The 20,103-nt window shown below is 40.5% G+C and overlaps 1 protein-coding gene and 2 pseudogenes across 1 annotated transcript in view; 1 reads left to right on the forward strand and 2 right to left on the reverse strand.

Moving 5' to 3' along the window:
- The first annotated feature begins 5,596 nt into the window (after nt 1-5,596).
- LOC112481990 lies at nt 5,597-5,715 on the forward strand (annotated as a pseudogene).
- Nucleotides 5,716-5,943: 228 nt separating this feature from the next.
- Nucleotides 5,944-20,103, reverse strand: part of DRAM1 (DNA damage regulated autophagy modulator 1) — a 32,265-nt gene continuing 18,105 nt past the window's right edge. Inside the window, exons 4-7 of the mRNA XM_006914547.2 lie at nt 16,562-16,739; nt 11,930-11,988; nt 8,582-8,674; nt 5,944-7,976 (exon numbers count right to left, since the gene is read on the reverse strand). Of these exons, the coding sequence (XP_006914609.1) occupies nt 7,932-7,976; nt 8,582-8,674; nt 11,930-11,988; nt 16,562-16,739 (375 nt within the window). The 3' untranslated portion in view covers nt 5,944-7,931. The remainder of the gene's footprint in view (nt 7,977-8,581; nt 8,675-11,929; nt 11,989-16,561; nt 16,740-20,103) is intronic.
- LOC112481988 lies at nt 13,827-13,945 on the reverse strand (annotated as a pseudogene).

Genomic DNA, 20,103 nt, shown 5'->3' on the forward strand with positions numbered 1-20,103 from the left:
GGACAACCACTGAAGGATTTTAAGTAAGAAGGTGATGTATCGAATGTGTATGCACAGTATGTAAGATGTATTGGAAAGGACCAGGACTAAAATCAAGGGAACAATAGTGAAAATCAAGGGAACAATTTGCTTGCACTAGTCCAAGCAAATAATAATGCAGGCCTAAGGTAGTGGAAGTGGAAATGGAGATAAGGAAGAGGATTCAAGACCATGTAGATGAGCTGACTGCATATCGCCATTGACTTCAGGCAGATCCAGTTTACTCTGGGTACACCTATTAATAGTGCCCCTTTCATTCCCCCAAATGCCCTAGTTTAGATGCCATGGTTTGGATATAATTGTTTGTTCACCCTGTACATAGGAGAAATAAAGTTTATAAAACATGCTGTGGGGATGGGGAGCAGAGTGGGGAGTCTAGGATATGACTCTAGAGTTTCTGCCCTGGGTGACCCAGTGGATGCTAACCCAACTCCCCAAGCGAGGGAGTCCAGGAGAAGCAGTGGGATTTAAAAAAAAAAAAAAAAATTCTCTTTAGAAATAGTTAAGTGAGTCATTAAAAATTATTAAGTAAATTCTAGTACATAGCATGGAAAAAATTGCAAAGAACACACAAATGGCTGACGTTTGAGAACACTGATGGAAGGTATCACCAAATGGAAAACATCTTCCTGCCCTGAAGCTCCGAACTGATTCGGTCTCAGAGAACTTTATTATATTAGAACACCTACCCTATTCTGCCAGTCAGACCAAGTGCAGATGGGCGGTCCAAGAGGCAGTTAATTCTGGGTTTTCTCACTCCCCCTTTTCTTCCCTTCATGGCATTGCTGTGTCTGCTACCAACAACTCAAGACTTTTGAGTATCTTCAGGATTAACTTGATCACAGTTGACCGCCGTCATTTATTTAGACAGCCAAAACGATGACGTGCCATGCCAAGGCCTGGTTAGCTGAGTCCAAAGAACACCCCCTAGTTTTTGACCTGAGCCAAAGGTCAGGGAACACCAGAATGTTCTACCTCGTTTATGAGCCACATGACCCCAAATCCTCACTCCTGTCTCTTCATAGTTGCCAACACCTCAGCTTCTTTCCTTGCCCCGCCCCCACTCACATGTCAACAACCCGGTAATTACTTAATAAACCTCAGAACATACCTTTGCTTCTTCTCTTGGCCGGTTTCAATTTCAAGGTGGCTCTTACTTCAGGGTTCCAAGTGCGATCATGCGGAAGAATAAATTCACCTGCCAGAGCCTCTTGAGGGAACTTTCAAACAAAACTGTGGCTTTTCAAGTATTAAGAGGAAATGACAGACTGAACTGAGCTCTCTATTCATTTTAATGCACGTGTTAAAGGTTATGTTAGCGGCTGTCAAATCTCTGGCCAACTCTAAACACATCACTCTTCACCTTAAATCAGGTGGTCTTGGGTGGTACCTGGAACCTGCTACTCTAGGCTGACTCTGAGCAAAAGGATTGTTCAAAAAGGTGAAATTTGTCTTCTAGGCCTTCCTATCACTCATGCATATATTGGCTTTATGAGCAAGAAAGCAGGAGAGCAGATGCCAAGTCTCGAGGCCTTCACTGCTTCCTGATGCAGGCTCAGATAACTAACTCCACGTGCTGGAGGTGTGGTGGCAGACCCAGACGTCTGACAAAGCATGAGCTCTGAGCATGTTTCTTACCCCACCATGATTTCTCCCGTGGGGAGTAGAGAGCAGATGTTTCTTTCCAAACCGAAGACAACCCTGAGTCCATCTCACTGCACCAACCAGAAGCAAAAGATACTAAGAGTCGAGGGTCCTAAAAAAACACACCTCACAGCTTTCAGAACCGTAACCATACTGAAAGCCAAGGCCGTCCCTGCGCCAGCCTCACTGCCCAATGGATTCCTAGGCTATTTCAGACTGTTTCCTCCTCAGAGGTCTGCGTGGGTGCTGGAGAATGGCTCTTGCCCTCTCACCAAACATTAGGTATGGCTACCAGTCCTCCACTATGTTTCTGATCCTGATACCCATTACCTACTCCCTACCCCATACCTCCAAGGCTTGGATGCAGAGTTCAACCAGGATCTGCCCTTCTGAAGCAACAACCCCGATATCTCATCCATTTTTCTAAACTTTCCAGGTTAGGGATTTTACTCCTCAGTGCCTTGTATTATATGACTCTAGAAAACCTAATTCATACTCACGTGATAATAGTTGAGAATCCTATTGTCCTCTTGGAAAAAATTGACTGTAGGCGTCACAGCCCTGGGTTTGGTCCTAGCCCCATCACATGGTACTTGGTGACGATTTCGTTTCACCTTAATTTCCTTATTTAGTAAAATGGGACCAGCTATAATAATATATCTTCTATGTAGTAGGTGTTGAATCAGTGTTAACAGAATCTGGATGATAATGCAAGCAGGCAGAGAAATGTCCTTGGTGGCTAAGCAAAAGTCCCTGAATACCTGGTACTGAAAAACATAGGATTATTTTCTATAGGTAATTCTAAATAATACGTTATTTTTAAAAAAGGCAGGAGGATTTTTAGGACAGTGAAACTATTCTGTATGTGATACTACAGCAGTGGATACATGTCATTATACGTTTGCCCAAACCCAGAGAACGTAAAACACGTAGAGCGATTCCCAATGTAAACTGTGGATTATGGGTGATGATGATGTGTTAATGGACATTCACCAACTGTACAGAGGTGCAGCTCTGGTGGGGGATGTGGTTATTTGGGGAGGCCGTGTACATGTGTGGAGGCAGGGATGGTGTGGGAACTCTACTTTTCATTCAGTTTTCCTGTGAATCTAAAAATAGTTTATTAATTTTTAAACATTACATATAAAGAGCACATTTAAGCAAAATTAAAGCCTATGATTTCTAAATAAAAGCTGGAGTTTACTCTCTCTTTTTGTGTCCCCTGCATTGCTGGTGTCCCCCACTCACTGGGTCATTCCCCTTGACCACCAACCTACGAGTTCAGGGAGGGCCACATGGTCTTCGGATTCCCCCAGGAGTTCTGCGATGGGTCAGTGTGCCAGAAAAGGGGAAGAGAATATCGTGGTTGATGACTGATGTCTGTAAAAGCACGATGTTCCCAAAAAGATAAGGAGGTGTGAGTGACGTGGTCCCACGGCACCCGCAGCAGAATCCACATCTGTGCCGGTAGACGAATCCATGCGTCACCCAAGAACAACCTGAACTTGTAGTTGACATCCCCAATTTAGAAGAAAGTGTGAAATAGCTGGAAAGATTTTCCAACAACAACAAAAAACCACTTAAGTGAAAAGGTTCTAAAGTCAAGATGACAGACAGTAGTGGTCAAATTACACATCACAGATGCAGTTCTCGTTGACCGGCACCCCCACTTATGGGAATGTCTCCCACAGGTTTCCTTGCACATGTGTGAAATGATGTACGCACAAGGTCATTCACTTGTAATTGCAGAAGTTTGGAAACCACAAGATTGTTTATCAAATAGAGGACTTTTTCAATAAATGAGGGCACGGCCACATAATGGAATATTGTACAGGTGTCAAATGGAACAAATGTTTTAAATGAGGAAGCTCTCTATGTATTGACAAGAAAACATGTCTAAGATACATTGCTTAGTTGATTAAAAGGAAGGCTCAAAGCTCTACGGTATGCTACTTTTGGGGTAAAAGTTAAAAGGGATATATTTTTAAATGTTTCTCTTTATATTTTCATAAAAAGGATATCTACAAGGAGAGGGGCAAATTGAGGAAATGTGGGTAGAAAATACAAAGGCTTTTCATAGAATCCCTTTCTATATTGTTTTGCTTTTTGAATCGTGATTACTGAATTTTTTCATTTTTTTAGTTTGTTAAATTTAGCGAGGTAAAATGGCTAATTACATAGGTTTCAAATGTACATTTCTATTACACATCCTCTGTATATTACATTGTGTTAAAGGTTAAAAGGGGTTAAATGTGGGGTGATGGAAGGAGATACGAACTTTTTGAAATAAGGACAAATGGTTCAGAGAGGAAGGGCTGTGAGTGGGAGCAGTCGAATCCCCACTTGTTTAGAAATCATCTTTCACCCCAGCATGGTGAGTCCAGATAACAGCATTTTACTGTATTTGCCTATTGTCGATATCTCCTTCAGCATTTCCCAAGCATCGATTTGGGAGGTCACTGCCACCTCGCCCCCAATATGAGTTTGGCATCCTGCTGCTCTTCATTTTAGAAGATGAATCTGCTGGGGGTGACCAAGGAGAGTCAGAAACTTCTGCACGACTTGAAGCTGTGGTTGTTCTCTTGAGCAACAGACGGGACACAGATGCATCACATTCTGGCCTTGAGAATGCGGGGCGCTAAGAGCCAGACCAAGAGTATGTGTGTGGGGAGACAGCTGGGCTTACCGATTGCCAGAATCAGGGGGTGGGAGAGAATGGGATACCACTTATCTCCCTCCCACTCCTCCTTCCTCATTCCAGGCCCAAACACCAGACCAGTATGTCTCCAACTGAGTAAAAAATGGGAACATGGGACAATGCCACATGTAAGGAAGGGCTGTTAGGAAACCCAAACACAGCACAATACTGATGTACTTAATTTGGTTTATGACATGCAATTTCTGTGGAATCCTGTGTTAGTATTAAAAAAAAAGGAAGAAAGGAAAAAGAAGAAAAAAAAAGAAGACCTACTCGATTAGAAATCAAGAAAACAGGAGTCCCAGACTAGAATCTGTTGCCATCTGGCGGTAGAATCTCTTGCAGGTCATCGAATTCTCTTCACCTGTGTTTCCTTGTCTGAAACAGGTGTTGAACTGCATGACCAACCTCACAGAGATTAAACAATACAAGAAGCTTGAAAAGGTATAAAGATCACTTTGGAGTTAACTGAAGGCATGTTTATTACCTGAACGGCTTATGTTTTCTTTCCTTTTAACTTGAAAAGGTTGTCAGCAAGTATAATTTGGTTTACTCTGAATCAAGTTAGGTTGTTTGTCTGGTGTGCGAGGTGTGGGGAGGACTTTTAATTCCATAGTGGAATCTTGCTTTGCATTTGTCCGAGATCCATTTCCCACACCTTTCTTCTGAGAAACGACTTTCACCCACCATCAGCCCAGTAGTCTAGGTAGTGCTGACCCCTCCCTGCTCCAGAGGTGGACATGTAATTCAGGTCTGACTCAGTGCAGCATCCTGCCTCCCTGGGCTACCGGATGGGCATGGGACCCAAGCCAGCCAATCAAGGACAATGAGTTTCAACGCAGGAGTTTATGTTGTAACTACTGCTAAGTCCTCTCTTTCCACTGGACAGTCTGTAGCCCTGGGGTTTCCAGAAGCCATCTCATTCCTGCCAGGGGACGGGGTGCCTGAGAATGATGACCAAAGAGAGAAACTCAGAGCTGAGAGGAGAGAACAAATAGAGTCTTAGTGACACTCTTGGATCCCTAGAGCCAGCTCCATCCCTGTACCTCTGTTACTTGAGTCAATAGATACCCGCCTTTCCTTTCGACAAGCTGAGCTGTGTTTCTGGTGCCTTCAACTCTGAGAGTCTTGAATGATAGAAGCTTCCGATACTAATGTTCAAGAATCTCTACAAAGGTGCCCAGATGCAAAGCTACATGTGTTATGAAAACATCAGTCTATGGCCATGCCACCCTGAACAAGCCCGATCCCGTCTGATCTTGGAAGCTAAGCAAGGTCAGGCCTGGTTAGTACTTGGATGGGAGACCACCAAGGAAGACCAGGTGCTGTAGGCGTAAAAAATGAAAAAGAAGGGATTGTAAGCTGACAAGGTCTTTGTAATCTGTGAGGTCAACCAAGGGTTGCCTTGCCTAAAAAAAAAAAAAAAAAGCAAAAGAAAAAAACATCAGGTTTAAACTACACCTTTATAAAATCCAATAAAGCTAGAACTGTTTCCTGGATAAATACACTTCATCATTACACCCAGTGACATTATAGGTTAACAGAGACACAAACTACTAAAATAAAGAAATATTTCATTTTATTTTACTCTTTCTGCCATGAGGCAATGCAAACTCATGGAAATTAGAAATAATACCAAAATGTGGATAAGACCAGCTTTAGAGGTTGCATGGAATCAGGAGAATGTGATTGTCTGAATTTTGGCCTCCTCAGATTGCCAAGCCCGCGGTACATTTTGTCTAGCCCATGTGACAATGTCTGTGGTAAATGTCCAGGCTGAAGACAGTTGTCATAGGGTGGTGAAGCCCAAACAACTGAAATGTTCACAGTATACAATGCAAAACAGTCAACATTACTGGATGAGACAGACTATTGGTTTATCCCTTAACTAGTAAACCAGAGTGAATCTCATTAGGCAGCACTACAAATATCCCTAGTCATTCTTTTATTTGTTCACTCAATCATTCATGCATTCAGTGAGTATTTATTAAGCACCTACTGTGTACCCAGAGGTACCTGGTTAAATGCTGGAATTATAAAGAGAAAGATGAAGGCACATGCTCTGTCTTCGAGGAGCTCCCAATCTAATCTTGCAGGCAGACGTGGGCATGAAGAATGACAGTACATTATAAGAAGTGCTGATAACAAGTCTGTTCGAAGTGAGAACCACCAAGAATTCATTCATCTACAGGTTCCATAGTGAAGGTACGTGGTGTTCCTCCTCTTCTTTGGAATAATGAACGCTTGACACGGCTTTCATCGGTCTTTCATTTCCGGTGTGACAATGGGGATCCATGGCATTATGACAAGTTACAACAGATGCAGAAATGGTTATCAGGTTCCTACTCTGAGCACTCAGGGGAGACAGCATGTCATTGCAAAGCTCCTGACTCATGTTTTACACAGTGTGCAAACGTGCAGCTACAGGCATTACAAGGGGGAGCAAATGAACTGCACCCTGCTAACTGTCTCCTTTCTCCTCTCCATCTGGGACCTGTGTTCTCTTCAACATGTTCACAGGCATGAAATGAATTTGAGATGTTAAGTTTCAGCTTCTGAGTCAGACTGCATATCAAGTTATGCCAGTGACAATAAAGGCTGGCTTTATAAATGGTATTTTTAATGATGTTCACAGGTTGGCTTTGCAGACGTTTTATATGAAGCAAAAGTCTCCTTTGCACAATCCTACCTCCCACAAATATTCCCTGAGACACACTTTCCCCTCGTCGTTCGTCTAGCAAAGATAGCAACCCAGACTCCGGTGAGGTTTTCCTGTTAGATGGAAAACCTTTCCATTTTACCCGGTTGTTATAAGGTTTCTGATTTCTCATCAACCTCGCTGAATCCATCCCACCTGAAATTATTCTCATGACAGACAGCCAAGGAACAACAAAGTTAAAAGCTCCAGCTCTTGTGAGCAGGGAGGTTAAGCAGGGCGGAATTTGAATACTGAGGTCTTCGGTGTTCACTTAGAGTTAACGTACATAGTGGTATTAAGGCTTATCGATAGAACCATTTTGCTTAGTTGATCTAAAAATCAGTTTCTTAGTTAGTGTTAATTTATTAACTAAATCTTTATGATTACCATAAATTGAATTTTAAAAATGCTCTGATATAAAAATATACAGTTCATTATCTAAACACGAAATTTAAAAATGAATTTCCCAATTTTATGTTTTAATAAATTCCTCATTTAGTGTATTTCCAGAAATCACTCACACGCACACAAACAACAAAACAGAATCTGTACAAAAATAAGAGCTCTGTTTTCTGTAACACCTCATCTTTTCTGTAATGAATTTGTGAATATAAAAAAAGTATCTATTTAGAAAATTATAAAAACATTGCTACAATGTCATAAATGCTCTACATTCTCTAGGAAAACATACCTTTGCAAACAGTACAACTACTGGGAATTCATAATGAAACTTGAGTCCTCAGTGTGCCGCAGATGCATGCCACTCAGCAGCATTATAACCCTATCTGTCCCCTATACCATTCCTAGAAATTGTCTGTGACCGTCACTGAGTGAGGTGTAATTCTTCGTTCTTCAAATGTCATCATTGATTTCTGTGGATATCCTTAGGGTAACCCCCTATTAAAAAAAAAAAAAAGAAAAGCAAAAGAAGAAGAAGAAGAAAAGAAAAAAGGTTTAAAAGAAGGTAAACAATTCCAGCGCCAGCTATGAAATTCCAACAGCTTTGTAGCCCCTAAGAGGTCACCTCGCTATAGTTTGTGCTGAGCTTCAGTTGGATCCTAAAGAATCTTCTTGGCTTTCTATATCCTTTTAGCTAATAATTAATTCACTTGTTTCAAAATGTAAGATTTTTACCTGTAGCCAAATCTGATAAGGTCTCACCTTCTCCCTGTCTTGGGAACATTTTTCAACAACGCACTTATTTTTTTTAAAAGATATATTTCCTATTATTTGGAACCAGTAAATGCAACAACCTCAAAAAATAAATAAATAACCAGGATGTATGACTAGAAGCATTGACCAGCTGAGGACACAGAAAGATTTCGTGGGTTGGGAGAGCTATTAAAGATGCTTGCCTTTAGGAATAAACTAAGTGGTACAAGACATTTTTTCAAACACATAAAGATGAAAAGGAATGCTCTGTGTTATGCAAGAAATTTCCTATGAATTTTTACAATCCTCATTGTCAGCAATTTGTAACATTTGAATAAATAAATACCTACCTGGAAATCATGGATGAATGTTAGGAAGTAGAAAATAAAACCAAAGGCCACTGTCCATTCACAGATCGCACTCACTACGTGATATACATAATCCTAAGAGCAATGATAAAGAAACAGAATTTAGCCGAAATCCATTCACGTTAGTGGAGGTGCTGACATAATAAGGAGAAGATCAGACCTTAGGAAAAAGCCCTGTGAGGAAATACAGCCAGCAAGGCATGTAGGTGAACGGCAGGGCCCCTGCCCAATGAGAACATAAATGTACTAATTCCAAAAGTGCTTTCTGCTTCTCACACACTCTGGCTTTAAGACTTGCCTATATAATGTTTCAAAACGCAGAATAAGGAACACAAAATGCTGAGACTGGAAAGCAAATGTGGACTCAGCAGAAGACAGAACGTTTCATACAAGGCAAGACTTGCTCTCCTAAGGATGGAAAACCCCAAGTTGAAAGGCATTCAGCGTTTGTGCAGTTATTCCAAAGAATGAGTGTGTATGCACAAGAGGAAACTGGCTGACTGTCACCAGGGTTTTGTGTTTCTCCACCACTATAGAAAATGTCAGATCAGAAAACAGTTTGCTTAACGTTATAAACATAGCTACAAAGTAAATGTGAATGAAGACATCTACGCATTCACTATCTTCTTGGGGGTTAGGAATGAGAACAGAAGGCAAGAATGAGAATGGATTAAATGGGAGGCATGTGTGTGGCGGGGGGGCGGTGTTTCCCAAGTCAGCTGCCTATGGAGGCCAGGAGATGCTTAAAAGTAAATGAGGCTGATGGTCACAAAAAGAGAAGGAAGATGGAGACTTCGCGCTGTATTAGCTCAATTTCATTTTCAACAAATGGGAAATTAAGACCCCAGTGTTGCTTTCAAAGAGGTAAAAAGAAAAGTCCGTGTGTGTGTGTGTGTGTGTGTGTGTGTGTGTGTGTGAGAGAGAGAGAGAGAGAGAGAGAGAGAGAGAGATTCTGACTTTTAAATGTTGAAAACTGCTTTTAAAAACACCGTCTAATTAAAAAATAACATCTTCATTCTGACGTTAGCCCACTTGCTAAATCAGGCCTGTGGACTGTCAGGTCGACCCCTCTGATTTCAAATAATGACCTATTTTTTTCCTACTTCGTTTTCTGCTTGGCTGTAGGTTACAAGTGTGAATAAACAAATGTGCTGGGTTGCAGGTCGGTTCTATGGTGACAGTTGTTTCCCTTGATCCAATTTCCATCCGCAAAGACTTAATCAAGACACATCAAACTCTCATAGACACCTGTCCTTGCTCTTCTCATCCAGGCCACACCAAGGAGGACCTGACCAGTTTACATTAAGGGGTAGAGAACAGACGCCGCCTCCTTTTGGCGACAGCACCCGGGGATCCGCCCCATCCCGTACAGTCCCTGGGCAATGAAGATAACTCATAAAATTTTGGCAGAAGTTTCTTTAGTATATTAATGAAAGTGCACTGAACCAGAAGTCCAGACTCGTCCACTAACACCTGTGAGTGCAGGCAAAGCTCTAATCTCCTTGCTATGTAAAATGAGACAATGGCATAATTCTTGCCCCTCCTACCAACTAAATCAACGCCCGGGGATGCCCTTCGAAAGCTCTAAAGCACCACAGTTAGCTGGGGCAGTGCCTAAAAGATTGTTCTGTTCAGTGAATTAATGTAAAGGATTTTCTTTGTATGCATTGATATTGGGAACAGAAAGTAATACAAGAATGACATGGTAACTTATGGAGTGAATAGAAAACTAGGTACTCTTCACATTTTTAAGATTAAAATGAAGAAAAGATTTTTAATTAAAGGGATATGCTTTGATGAATCCTTCCCAGCTGCTGATTTGTTGGATTTGTGGGGGAATATCTCCCCCTAGTGGTTAAAAAATTAAGTACACCTTAGGCTGCTCTGTCCTGAGGTCTCCCTTTCGGGAAGCACCTTTTCTTAAAATTTCTGTCTGAGTCATTCTCTTCTTCAACATCTTCAGTCTCTCCCTGGTCTCCTGCAGGCTTCCTTCGCACGCCAGGTGGCATGGCCCCTTCTAGCCACCATCTTATTTCTCCTCTTTCTCTCACCTCCAAACATTCATGAATAGCTGAAGAAATGAATCGCTCCTCTCACCATTTCTTTAACCCCTGCGATCGGCTTTTAACGCCAACATTTCTAACTGAAACTGATTTTTTGAAAAACAGCAGTATTTCCACCCGCCCCTTGAACACACATTCCTGCCGTTCTCTCGCTACCCCTCTTCTCTCCCGGCGGCATTCATTCTCCACGTGGCATCTAAAAGAAGCACCGCCATGATGGCCTGAGCCCCAAACACTCCACCCAAACACTCGGTTCCATGTGTTCCGATGTTTGGTCTGGAAATGACCAGTCACTCTACCCTATGCTTTGACGGCTCTCAACCCTACCAGAAGGTTCAGTCCCACATGTCCTACTGGACATTTCTCCTTGGTGATTCACTATCGCTCCAGATGCAATGATTCTAAAACCAAACCCATCCACCTCCCCCCATGAAATAATGTATTCCTGTTAGGGCCCTGATCTCTCATTCTGTTCATGGAACGAATTCTTTGGTTCACCCAAGATAAAAATTTGGGAAATCATCTTTGATTCATCTTGTCCTTTCATTTTCATGTTAGTCACCTGCCAGGACTCACCAAATATTTTTCCTTTATTACTTCTGACCTAGGCTAATCTTGATGTGAAATCTGAACTAACAGCAAGAACTGCCTTCTGCCATCCTACCTCTAGGCTTCCTCCTCTTCAATCCATCCCAAGTTTTGCTTCTAACTAATATTCATCCAATAATATTCTTTCGATTTACTTTCCTATTCAAAAGCCTTCGAAAGCTTACTCTCGTCACCTAAGTGAAGCATGAGCCTCTCTGCCCACCTCTTAAAGCCTTGCGTAAACTACTCCAAGATTCACCCCTCACCCCATTTATGTTTTTATTTTATCCTGAAACAAACTATCTACTCTACCAGAGCCGGTTTTGTCCCATCTGCTTAACACCCCATGCTTCCTCTGGCCTCCAAACACCTTCAGTCAACACTGTTCCTACATCCATAATCGTCTGACCTTTCTCACTTACCATAGATGGTTTAAATGTTTAGGAGAGAATTAGGAATTCAAAACTTTGAAACTAATCCCAGGAACCTTCTGAGATTACCCTGAGAGCTAATTATGACCACTCATTGCCAAATAACTGACAGTTAATTATGCCATATTTACTCCATATTTTGCAACTTGTTCGAAGAAATGGCAGTGATCCTTTCTAAGAAGGCTTCACCCAGCCACAGTCCACATAGGCAGGTTTGACAATTATATTGAAAATGACTTCAGTCTTACCTTTTCTTTTGGATTCCACTCCAGCTTGGTTATAGAAATTAGTGAAGCACAGGCAATCACTAAAAAAAAAGAATTGTTAAGGAAAGTACAGAAGAAAACATGTCCTTTAATGGTAAGACTAAATTATTTTCTAATAATTTAATAATTATACAGTGTTAAAATGTTTTACCTCACATCTATTAGGATGGCTACTATAAAAAAGCACACACACAAAAAAACAAGTATCGGCGAAAATTTGGAGAAACTGGAACTCTTGTGCACTGTTCATGAAAATGTAAATTGGTAACTCTGCTGTGGAAAACAGTATAAAGGTTCCTCAAAAAATTAAAAATAGAATACCATATGACCCAGCAATTCCACTTCTGGGTATATAGCCCACAGAATTGAAAGCAGAGCCTCAGACATAGTTGTGTATCTGTGTTCACAGCGGCATTATTCACAATAGCTAAAACATGGAAGCAACCCAAGTGTCCATTGACAGATGACTGAATAAGCAAAATGTGGTATATACATACAGTGGAATATTTTTCAGGTTTAAAAAGGAAATTCTGCAATATGCTCCAACATAGATGAGGCTTGAAGACATTATGTGAAATAAGCCAGTTACAAAAAGACAAGCCTGATGTGATTCCACTTAAATGAAGTACTGAGAGTAGTCAAAATCATAAAGACAATAGAACAGTGGTTGCCAGGGGCTGAGGGCCAAAGGGACTTACAGTTTAATAGGCACAGATTTTCAATTTAACAAGATAAAAAAATTACAGAATAGATAGTGGTGATGGTTGGACAACAGTGCGAATGTATTTAATACCACCAACCTGTGTACTTAAAAACGGTTAAGATGATAAATTTTATGTTATGCAATGTATATTTTAACGCAATAACAAAATGTTAATACCAACATTTCTGCAGTCAAATCAGGCCGTATAAGCTTCTTATAACCTCAGACTTTAAATTCAGTTATGACAGCAGTTAAATTACAATATGTAAATAGTCCTCAGCAATATTTTTTAGTTACACATAGAGAAATTTTACTTTGCAGCTGTTTTCCTCGACCCTGAATATTTGTAAGTGTCATTCCCAGCTACAATGGTTGTTTAAATTTGGTCAAAATGTCTGACGCTACAGTCCAAGATTAATACTTTCCGAGTACTTTTTACCTAAAACACTATTTTTCGTTAATAAAAATATTGAATAATACTTTTCCCCTAAAATAGTATTTTCAAAGCAACAATTTTATGGAAAAATTAACCTTTCAAAGTACTAAAGCATTACAAAGTATCAAGGCTCATATAGAAAAATAAGCTACAGAAATTAAAAATGTTATCTTTAAAAAAAGAGATTTCTGTTGAGTAATTAAGTATAAGCTAAGCCTTTCCTCCTCAAACCAAAGGGTTTTACAAATCAAAGAGATACGCCCCACACCTGACCTTGGGGCCAGCCTAATAATGCCTGGGACGAGGCTCTCGCCCTCCATGGACACTGCTGTCTGCGCAAAGGCAGTGACAAACATTTGGAAGCAAAAGAGCAACGAGATGCTCTAAAAAAGGTTTTACGAAAAGTTAGAAATTCGAAGTGCTGCGTCGATGCCGAGTTTAGAGCGCCCCCTAAAATCAGAGTCAGCGCCTCCTCTCTCTCAGCCCTCCAACCCCGTATTTTGCAAAGCGTAACACTTCTCGGTTTTTTAATATAAATGAAGTAGAAAGCATAGCAGATTCTCTGATCCTTTCAAGGATCAAACTTCTGTTTCTAATCGTTTTAAAGCCCCTTAATTCTTTCACTGATCTGTTCTTCTTTTATTTATTTTTTATTTTTCAGGCGAGGCAACCCTTGGTTGACCTCACAGATTGCAAGGACCTTGTCAGTTTACAATCCCTTCTTTTTTATTTATATTTTACGCCTATAGCACCTGGTCTTCCTAGGTGGTCTCCCATCCAAGTACTAACCAGGCCCAATCCTGCTTAGCTTCTGAGATCAACCGGGATCAGGCTTGTTCAGGGTGGCATGGCCGTAGTCACTGAGCTGTTCTTTAGTTCCACATTCTGGGCACCAGGTACCATGCTGAATGGGGCAGAAGGAAGAGGCAGGGAAACCCTTGGCCAAACAGACTTGGTCTCAGCTCCCAGAGACATCACAGTCTTGTTGAAGGAGGCCCAGGACTGTGCCATGTGAGAGAAAAAAACAAGGCACAGCGATGCGTCAAGGGGAAAAGTATTAATTCAGAGTAGAAGGAGTTTGGGGCGTCAGGGAAGGCTCCACTGAGTTGAATTTAATTTAAAATGTGAGGTTCGAGGAGCAGCACCATCCCACAGAAATATAACGCCAGCCACATAAATTTAAAATTTTCTACTATAGTAGCCGCATTTCAAGAAAACTAAAAAGAGCCAAGTGAAATTAATTTTAATAATATAGCTCCTTTAACCCAATAGATCGACAATATTATCATTTCAATGTGTAATCATACAAAGAATTATTAATGAGCTATTTCACATTCTTTTTCTCATTAGGTCTATGAAATCTGGTGTTGTGTTTTACACTACAGCATGTCTCAAATGTGGACAGCAGGTCTCTCTGTGAGCTAGTCACATTTCAAGAGTGCAATATGTGGCTGGTGGCTACCATATTGGACAGACAGTTCAGCTCCAGAAAGACAAGGTAGAGGGGAGAATCCAGCCAGGAGAAAGGCAGGGGGAGAAAGTAGAAAACAGAAAACAGCTAAGTCTGGGGGAGAAGCGTAAAAATGAGGTCAAAAAAATAGGTAATCTCAGAGCATGTGTCTCAAGCAAAGGAACCTGGACTTTGTGCTGTTAGTGATTTTGTGAAGGTTTTTGAACACCGCAGAAGCTGGGGCAAGACACGCAGTTTACCACGGAGGGCTCTGAAGCCTGATTCTAATGTACCTCAGTTTCTTCAGTAGTCAAATAAGGCCATTTCACAGAAATATTACAATCAAGAGAAACAAGGGCATTTTAAAGATGCTTTGACATCTTTGGTAGGAAATAGCAATACCACGCTAATGCTTAAAAGACTTTTTCGTATGGATGAATTTGTTCGAGTTAATTTGATACAGAGACATACCCTATATTTGTGTGGGGCTGCAACCTCTTGGCATAGCTCATAAAACCCTCTAGAAATGGGAGCTATTAGTATGTGAAATTCTGAACTTATTCTACTAAAACTCTCTGCTATTTTAATATCTAGAGATGTCTCCAAAGATGGAAGCAAAAGAAGGTTTCCTACACCAAGAAACTTTTCATTCAACACTGCAAACACTTCTGCTCTGAATTTTATAGCTAACACAAGCGAAAGGTCTTAAAATGACATATTTGAAGAGAAAGCATGAATGTCTTCAATCCATACACAGGACAAGGAACCTGAGAAGGAACTATCTCAGGAATCAGGGTATATATTTTGTTGTTAAATTTCTCAATAGTAGGATTTGTTTGATTAAAAATTTTGTAATTAAAAATTTTCTTCCCTAAGGTGAAAAAATAAATCCCAAACCATACACATACTTCACATTTTGTATAGCTTCTATTTAAAAAGAGCAACAGAGGACATGGTTCCATAGTGGAGCAGTTAGCACATCTGCTTTACATGCAGAAGGTCCTGGGTTGGAGCCACAGTCCATGCCACCATGAACAAGCCCGATGTCTGATCTTGAAAGCTAAGCAGGGTCGGGCCTGGTTAGTACTTCGATGGGAGACCACCTAGGAAGACCTGGTGCTGTAGGCATAAATAATAATAAATAAAAATAAAAAGAGAAACAGAAAACTTAATATTGAGAAATGCATGGTGCGCTCTTACTCAAGCTTGTCCACTTTATACCACAATCTGACCCAGACTAACAAAATTCTCACTCATAAAATAGTTCCCGTTTTCCCGTAATGTGACAGTAGTCACCATTTTTAATGACTCTGTAGCTTTCTCTAATATGAGTGCAGATGGTATTTCGAAAGACGGAGAATTTTCCACCCCTTGAAGACCACAGCTTTTTTATTCTTTGTGAAATACTGACAGACAGACAGACAGAGCAAGTAAGCTTTCATTTCCTATAAATCAGAACACACAAGCCTGATAAATTCATATTTTCTTTTCACATTGTGGAATTAGAAAATGAAGTGAAATTTTGAAAACGAAATCAGTAATAAAAAAGAAAAGGCTAAATATATTCTAACTGACTTAGAAATAAATAATCCAAGAGTTTTTTTAAAAACCTCTTAATACGGATGACTAAATCAAACTATCTAATCACCTACGTGCCTCTTAGCACTTCACAGGGCTATTACTTTAAGTGCACTACCAATATTTGGTGTCTTTAGCCGAGCATTACAAAGAAAACTAAATATTTTCACATGGCGGGTGAAAGTGACCCTGTTGGAAGAAAAGTAAACAGAGACTGAAGTTTGCCCACATTCTTCCATCCTCCTTCATACAATTCTGTTCCCCAAAGATTCTTTGGAAAGATTAAGAAGATGCTGAGACATTTTCTTAATGATTTACACTCTTCTCTCAATGGTTGTTCTGAAGCACATGGAAACTTGGCTGTTAACCTTTGTGCTTTTTTTCTTAGGGGGTGGGTCGGTGAAGGTGTCAAGCTTGCCAGGACACCGACACATGTGAAAAGGATACTGGGGACCACAGCTGCACAGGAAACGGCGGAGATAGCCATCCTTACATGGCACGTGGAGAGGCTGTTCCACTGGGGACACGATTTGTAAGAGATGACAGATTGCAGAAGTGTGTACACGACACCGCAGACAAAAGCCAGAAGGGCCCCGCCGTCGTGGACCACGGGGACAGCTAACTCCTAGAGAGAGAGTCACAAAGGCACATTACTCCCCATGAGTCTGTCCACACCAAGACCCAAGTGCTCACTCACCCTGGGCTGCTCAGAGTCACTGGTCCTCGATATTGCACTCACCCCCCGACCTTTGTTAAATGCAGCTGCTTGCAGATTACCAAGGCAAAGGCCTTCCCCTATGATGAAGTAAATGTTGTTCCACAGCAAACGTGGGCACATGGGACAAGGACAGAGTGACATCTATCTTAGAGGTGGCAGAGTTGAGTATGGTGGTAGGCTTTGGAGTCTGGCTGACCTGGATAAAAATTTCTTGACTCTACCACTGGACTCTTGGTTTAAAACCTCAATCTGTGTATCTGTAAAACGGGCATAATAATTTCTGCCTTGCAGGTTTTGCTGTGAAGATTATATGATAAATTACATATAAAAGTTCTCAACTTGTTCTGTGCAGGTGCCATGGGTGGCTTGAGGATTTTAGGCTCCCTGCTCCCCAATAACCTCTATTAGTCCCTCCCAAACCATCCCAAATGAACACACAAATTTAAGCAAAAACACTGCTTTTGAAATGCAAAGACAGTGTCAAACCCAAGTCCCCAGCCCTCACCTTCTTCTAACCAGACATTTCAACAAGAAGGCAGCTGCTACACCCATTCTAGATGGCAAGTCTGATGTTGGCCCCAGACGTGCTCATCGAGGCACCTACCTTCCAATATAACAATGACATTTAGATTGAATGACTGGTCTCCCCTTGAACTTAAAAATTCAAGCTTTGCAAAGGAGCAAGTTATATTGTCCAAGACAACCTGGTTTTGGTCTCAGACCCATGTCGGCGCCAATTCACTCTCTACGCCTGTTCCCCAGACTTGTCTTCAACCTGGGCCACCCAGGTTTTCCCAGAACCAGCGTTCTCCATCCAGACTGCCCATGAAAAAACTCATTTAAAATCAGATCGAATTCCTAACCACTTCTAGTTCGGTACTGCCTGATTTCAATCATTTTCACTCAGATAAACTTTTTAAGAAAATTTTTATTCTCCACATGGGAAAGGGAAATTTTTAAAAAATTTAAATTTGTTTTCTAAGGAAATGTATTTCCTGGTATCAAACTTAAGAATATAGGGAAAAGCCCACTATCTGATTTGTGTTATATTCAAATATGAATGCATTAACATTCTGCAACATGGCATACCAATTATTCATTTATTATGTATAGACTCTATATATTTAGGATACCTAGCATGGGCATATAGATTTAGGGAAGTTATATATGAAAAAATAAAACACATTCAATGCCTTTTAAAATGTGTGTATGCCTCTAAATATTTAAAGAATTAAGGAAAATAACTACTGAACTGTACAATTAAAAATGGTTAAGATGGTAAATTGTATATTATATATACTTTACCACAATTAAAAATAATCCAAAGGAAATGAAATCACCATCTTAAAAAGACATATGCACCACTATGTTCATTGCAGCTTTATTTACAACAGTCAAGGGATGGAAACAACCTAAGTATTCACTGAGGGACGAATGGATAAAGAAGATATAGTACACACACACACACGCTCTCTCTCTCTCTCTCTCTCTCTCTGAAATATTATTCAGCCATAAAAAAGAAAAATCTTGCCATTTACAACAGCATGGATGGGTCTGACGGCGTTATGCTAAGTGAAATAAGTCAGACAGAGAAAGACCAATACTACATGATCTCACTTATATGTGGAATCTAAAAAGACAAAATGAAACAAAACAAAAAACAGATACAGTAAACAGACTGGTGGCTGCCAGAGGCGGGAAGTGGAGGGGTGGGGGAAATGGGTGGACGTGGTCAAAGGGTAAACATTTGCCGTTCAAAGATAAAAACTTTTCAGTTATATATAATGTACAGCATGGTGACTATATTTAACAAGTGCATTTTTAAAAGTTGCAAAGAGAATAAATCTTAAAAGTGCTCAGCACGAGAAAAAAAAATGATAACTGCGAGGTGATGGATGTTAACTAAACTTATTGTGGTAACCATTTCACAATATAGACATAAATCAAATCACTACGTTATACACCTCGGACTAACACAAAGTTATATGTCAAAGATATCTCAATTGGGGAGAAAAACTATATCAAACCAAAAAAATAATAACAAAAGAGTCCTTTTCACCCTTGAATGTTAGAAATACTTGGGCAAGAGAAAATAAAAAGCAAGGCGTCTACTGCTAATGAGTCATTTTCAAGAATACTCTTCCGAGAATCCTGGTTCTTTCCACTCTCCACTTTCTTTCTGTGCTAACAAAGTCAATATCCTGAATTTACATACTTTGTCCTCCCCACCACCAGCACTACCAAGGAATTTGCCTCCTCTACCCTGGTCAAGTCAATATAGCCTTTAGGATCTTAATCTGCAAATGTCATGCCCCTCCACCCCACGTCAACCCTGACCTTATCAGATCAAAGGCCCTTGACTGAGTGAAAGTTGTATCTGTAATGTGCTTTTCCCCTGTGAAAAAGGCACGTTACAAATACATACCCTCTCATCGAAGATACCTCTACCAGGGAAAATGATTCTCAAATAAACATGAATCTTGGACAGAGGGTAAGATAAAAACCTGGAGCCCTTTTTGGATCTCTTTCCCCAAACCCTCTTGGTAATTTAAAAGATAGTTAAAATAGAGAAAACTAGAATATTGAGGGGGTTAAACATTAGAAAACTTGACTTTTCCAGAAAGGAATCTTCTTGAGGAAAAGTAAAAGACTGACAGAGATTGGTGAGGACACACCAAAAGGCAGCCCTCCCACCCACCGGTTTGGGAAAGGGTGTTATCAGTGCACTTCCGGCAAATGCACTGTTCTTCCTACTGAGGAGAACCCACCAGAGTCAACGCTCTCTGTTGCCCTGATATTTCTAATTCTTCTTGAGGTAACAGCAGCTCAAGTTGGTTTGCTCATGGCATGCTGAAAATGAATTACAGGATATCAAACAAGGAAGTCGTAAAGATATATTTATAGGAACAATGACAAGACAAACACTTCGCTCTCGGGAAAGTTACAGATTCTATTTCTGGTTTTTGTAAAAATGTAATCATATCACGGAAACCTGAAAGAGAACCAAAAGTTCAATTATCTAACCATCTAAGTGTTTTTCCCTAAAGTCTGGACTTTGTGGTTTAAAAATTGACAGCTGTCTCACTTAGAAGGTTGAGTGATTTGGAGAATAACTACGCCCACTGAACAATTCACATCCACACCGCACCAGACAAATCATATCATTCCTGGTCTCCCTTTCTCTCTACCTTTTTTTCATTGTGCTTTCTGACACTAGAACTGTGTGAATTGTGACATGCTTTTTTCTCACAGAGATTTCCCCACTCTGGCA

Source organism: Pteropus alecto, unplaced genomic scaffold (assembly GCF_000325575.1).
Source record: "Pteropus alecto unplaced genomic scaffold, ASM32557v1 scaffold94, whole genome shotgun sequence".
NCBI lineage: Eukaryota > Metazoa > Chordata > Mammalia > Chiroptera > Pteropodidae > Pteropus > Pteropus alecto.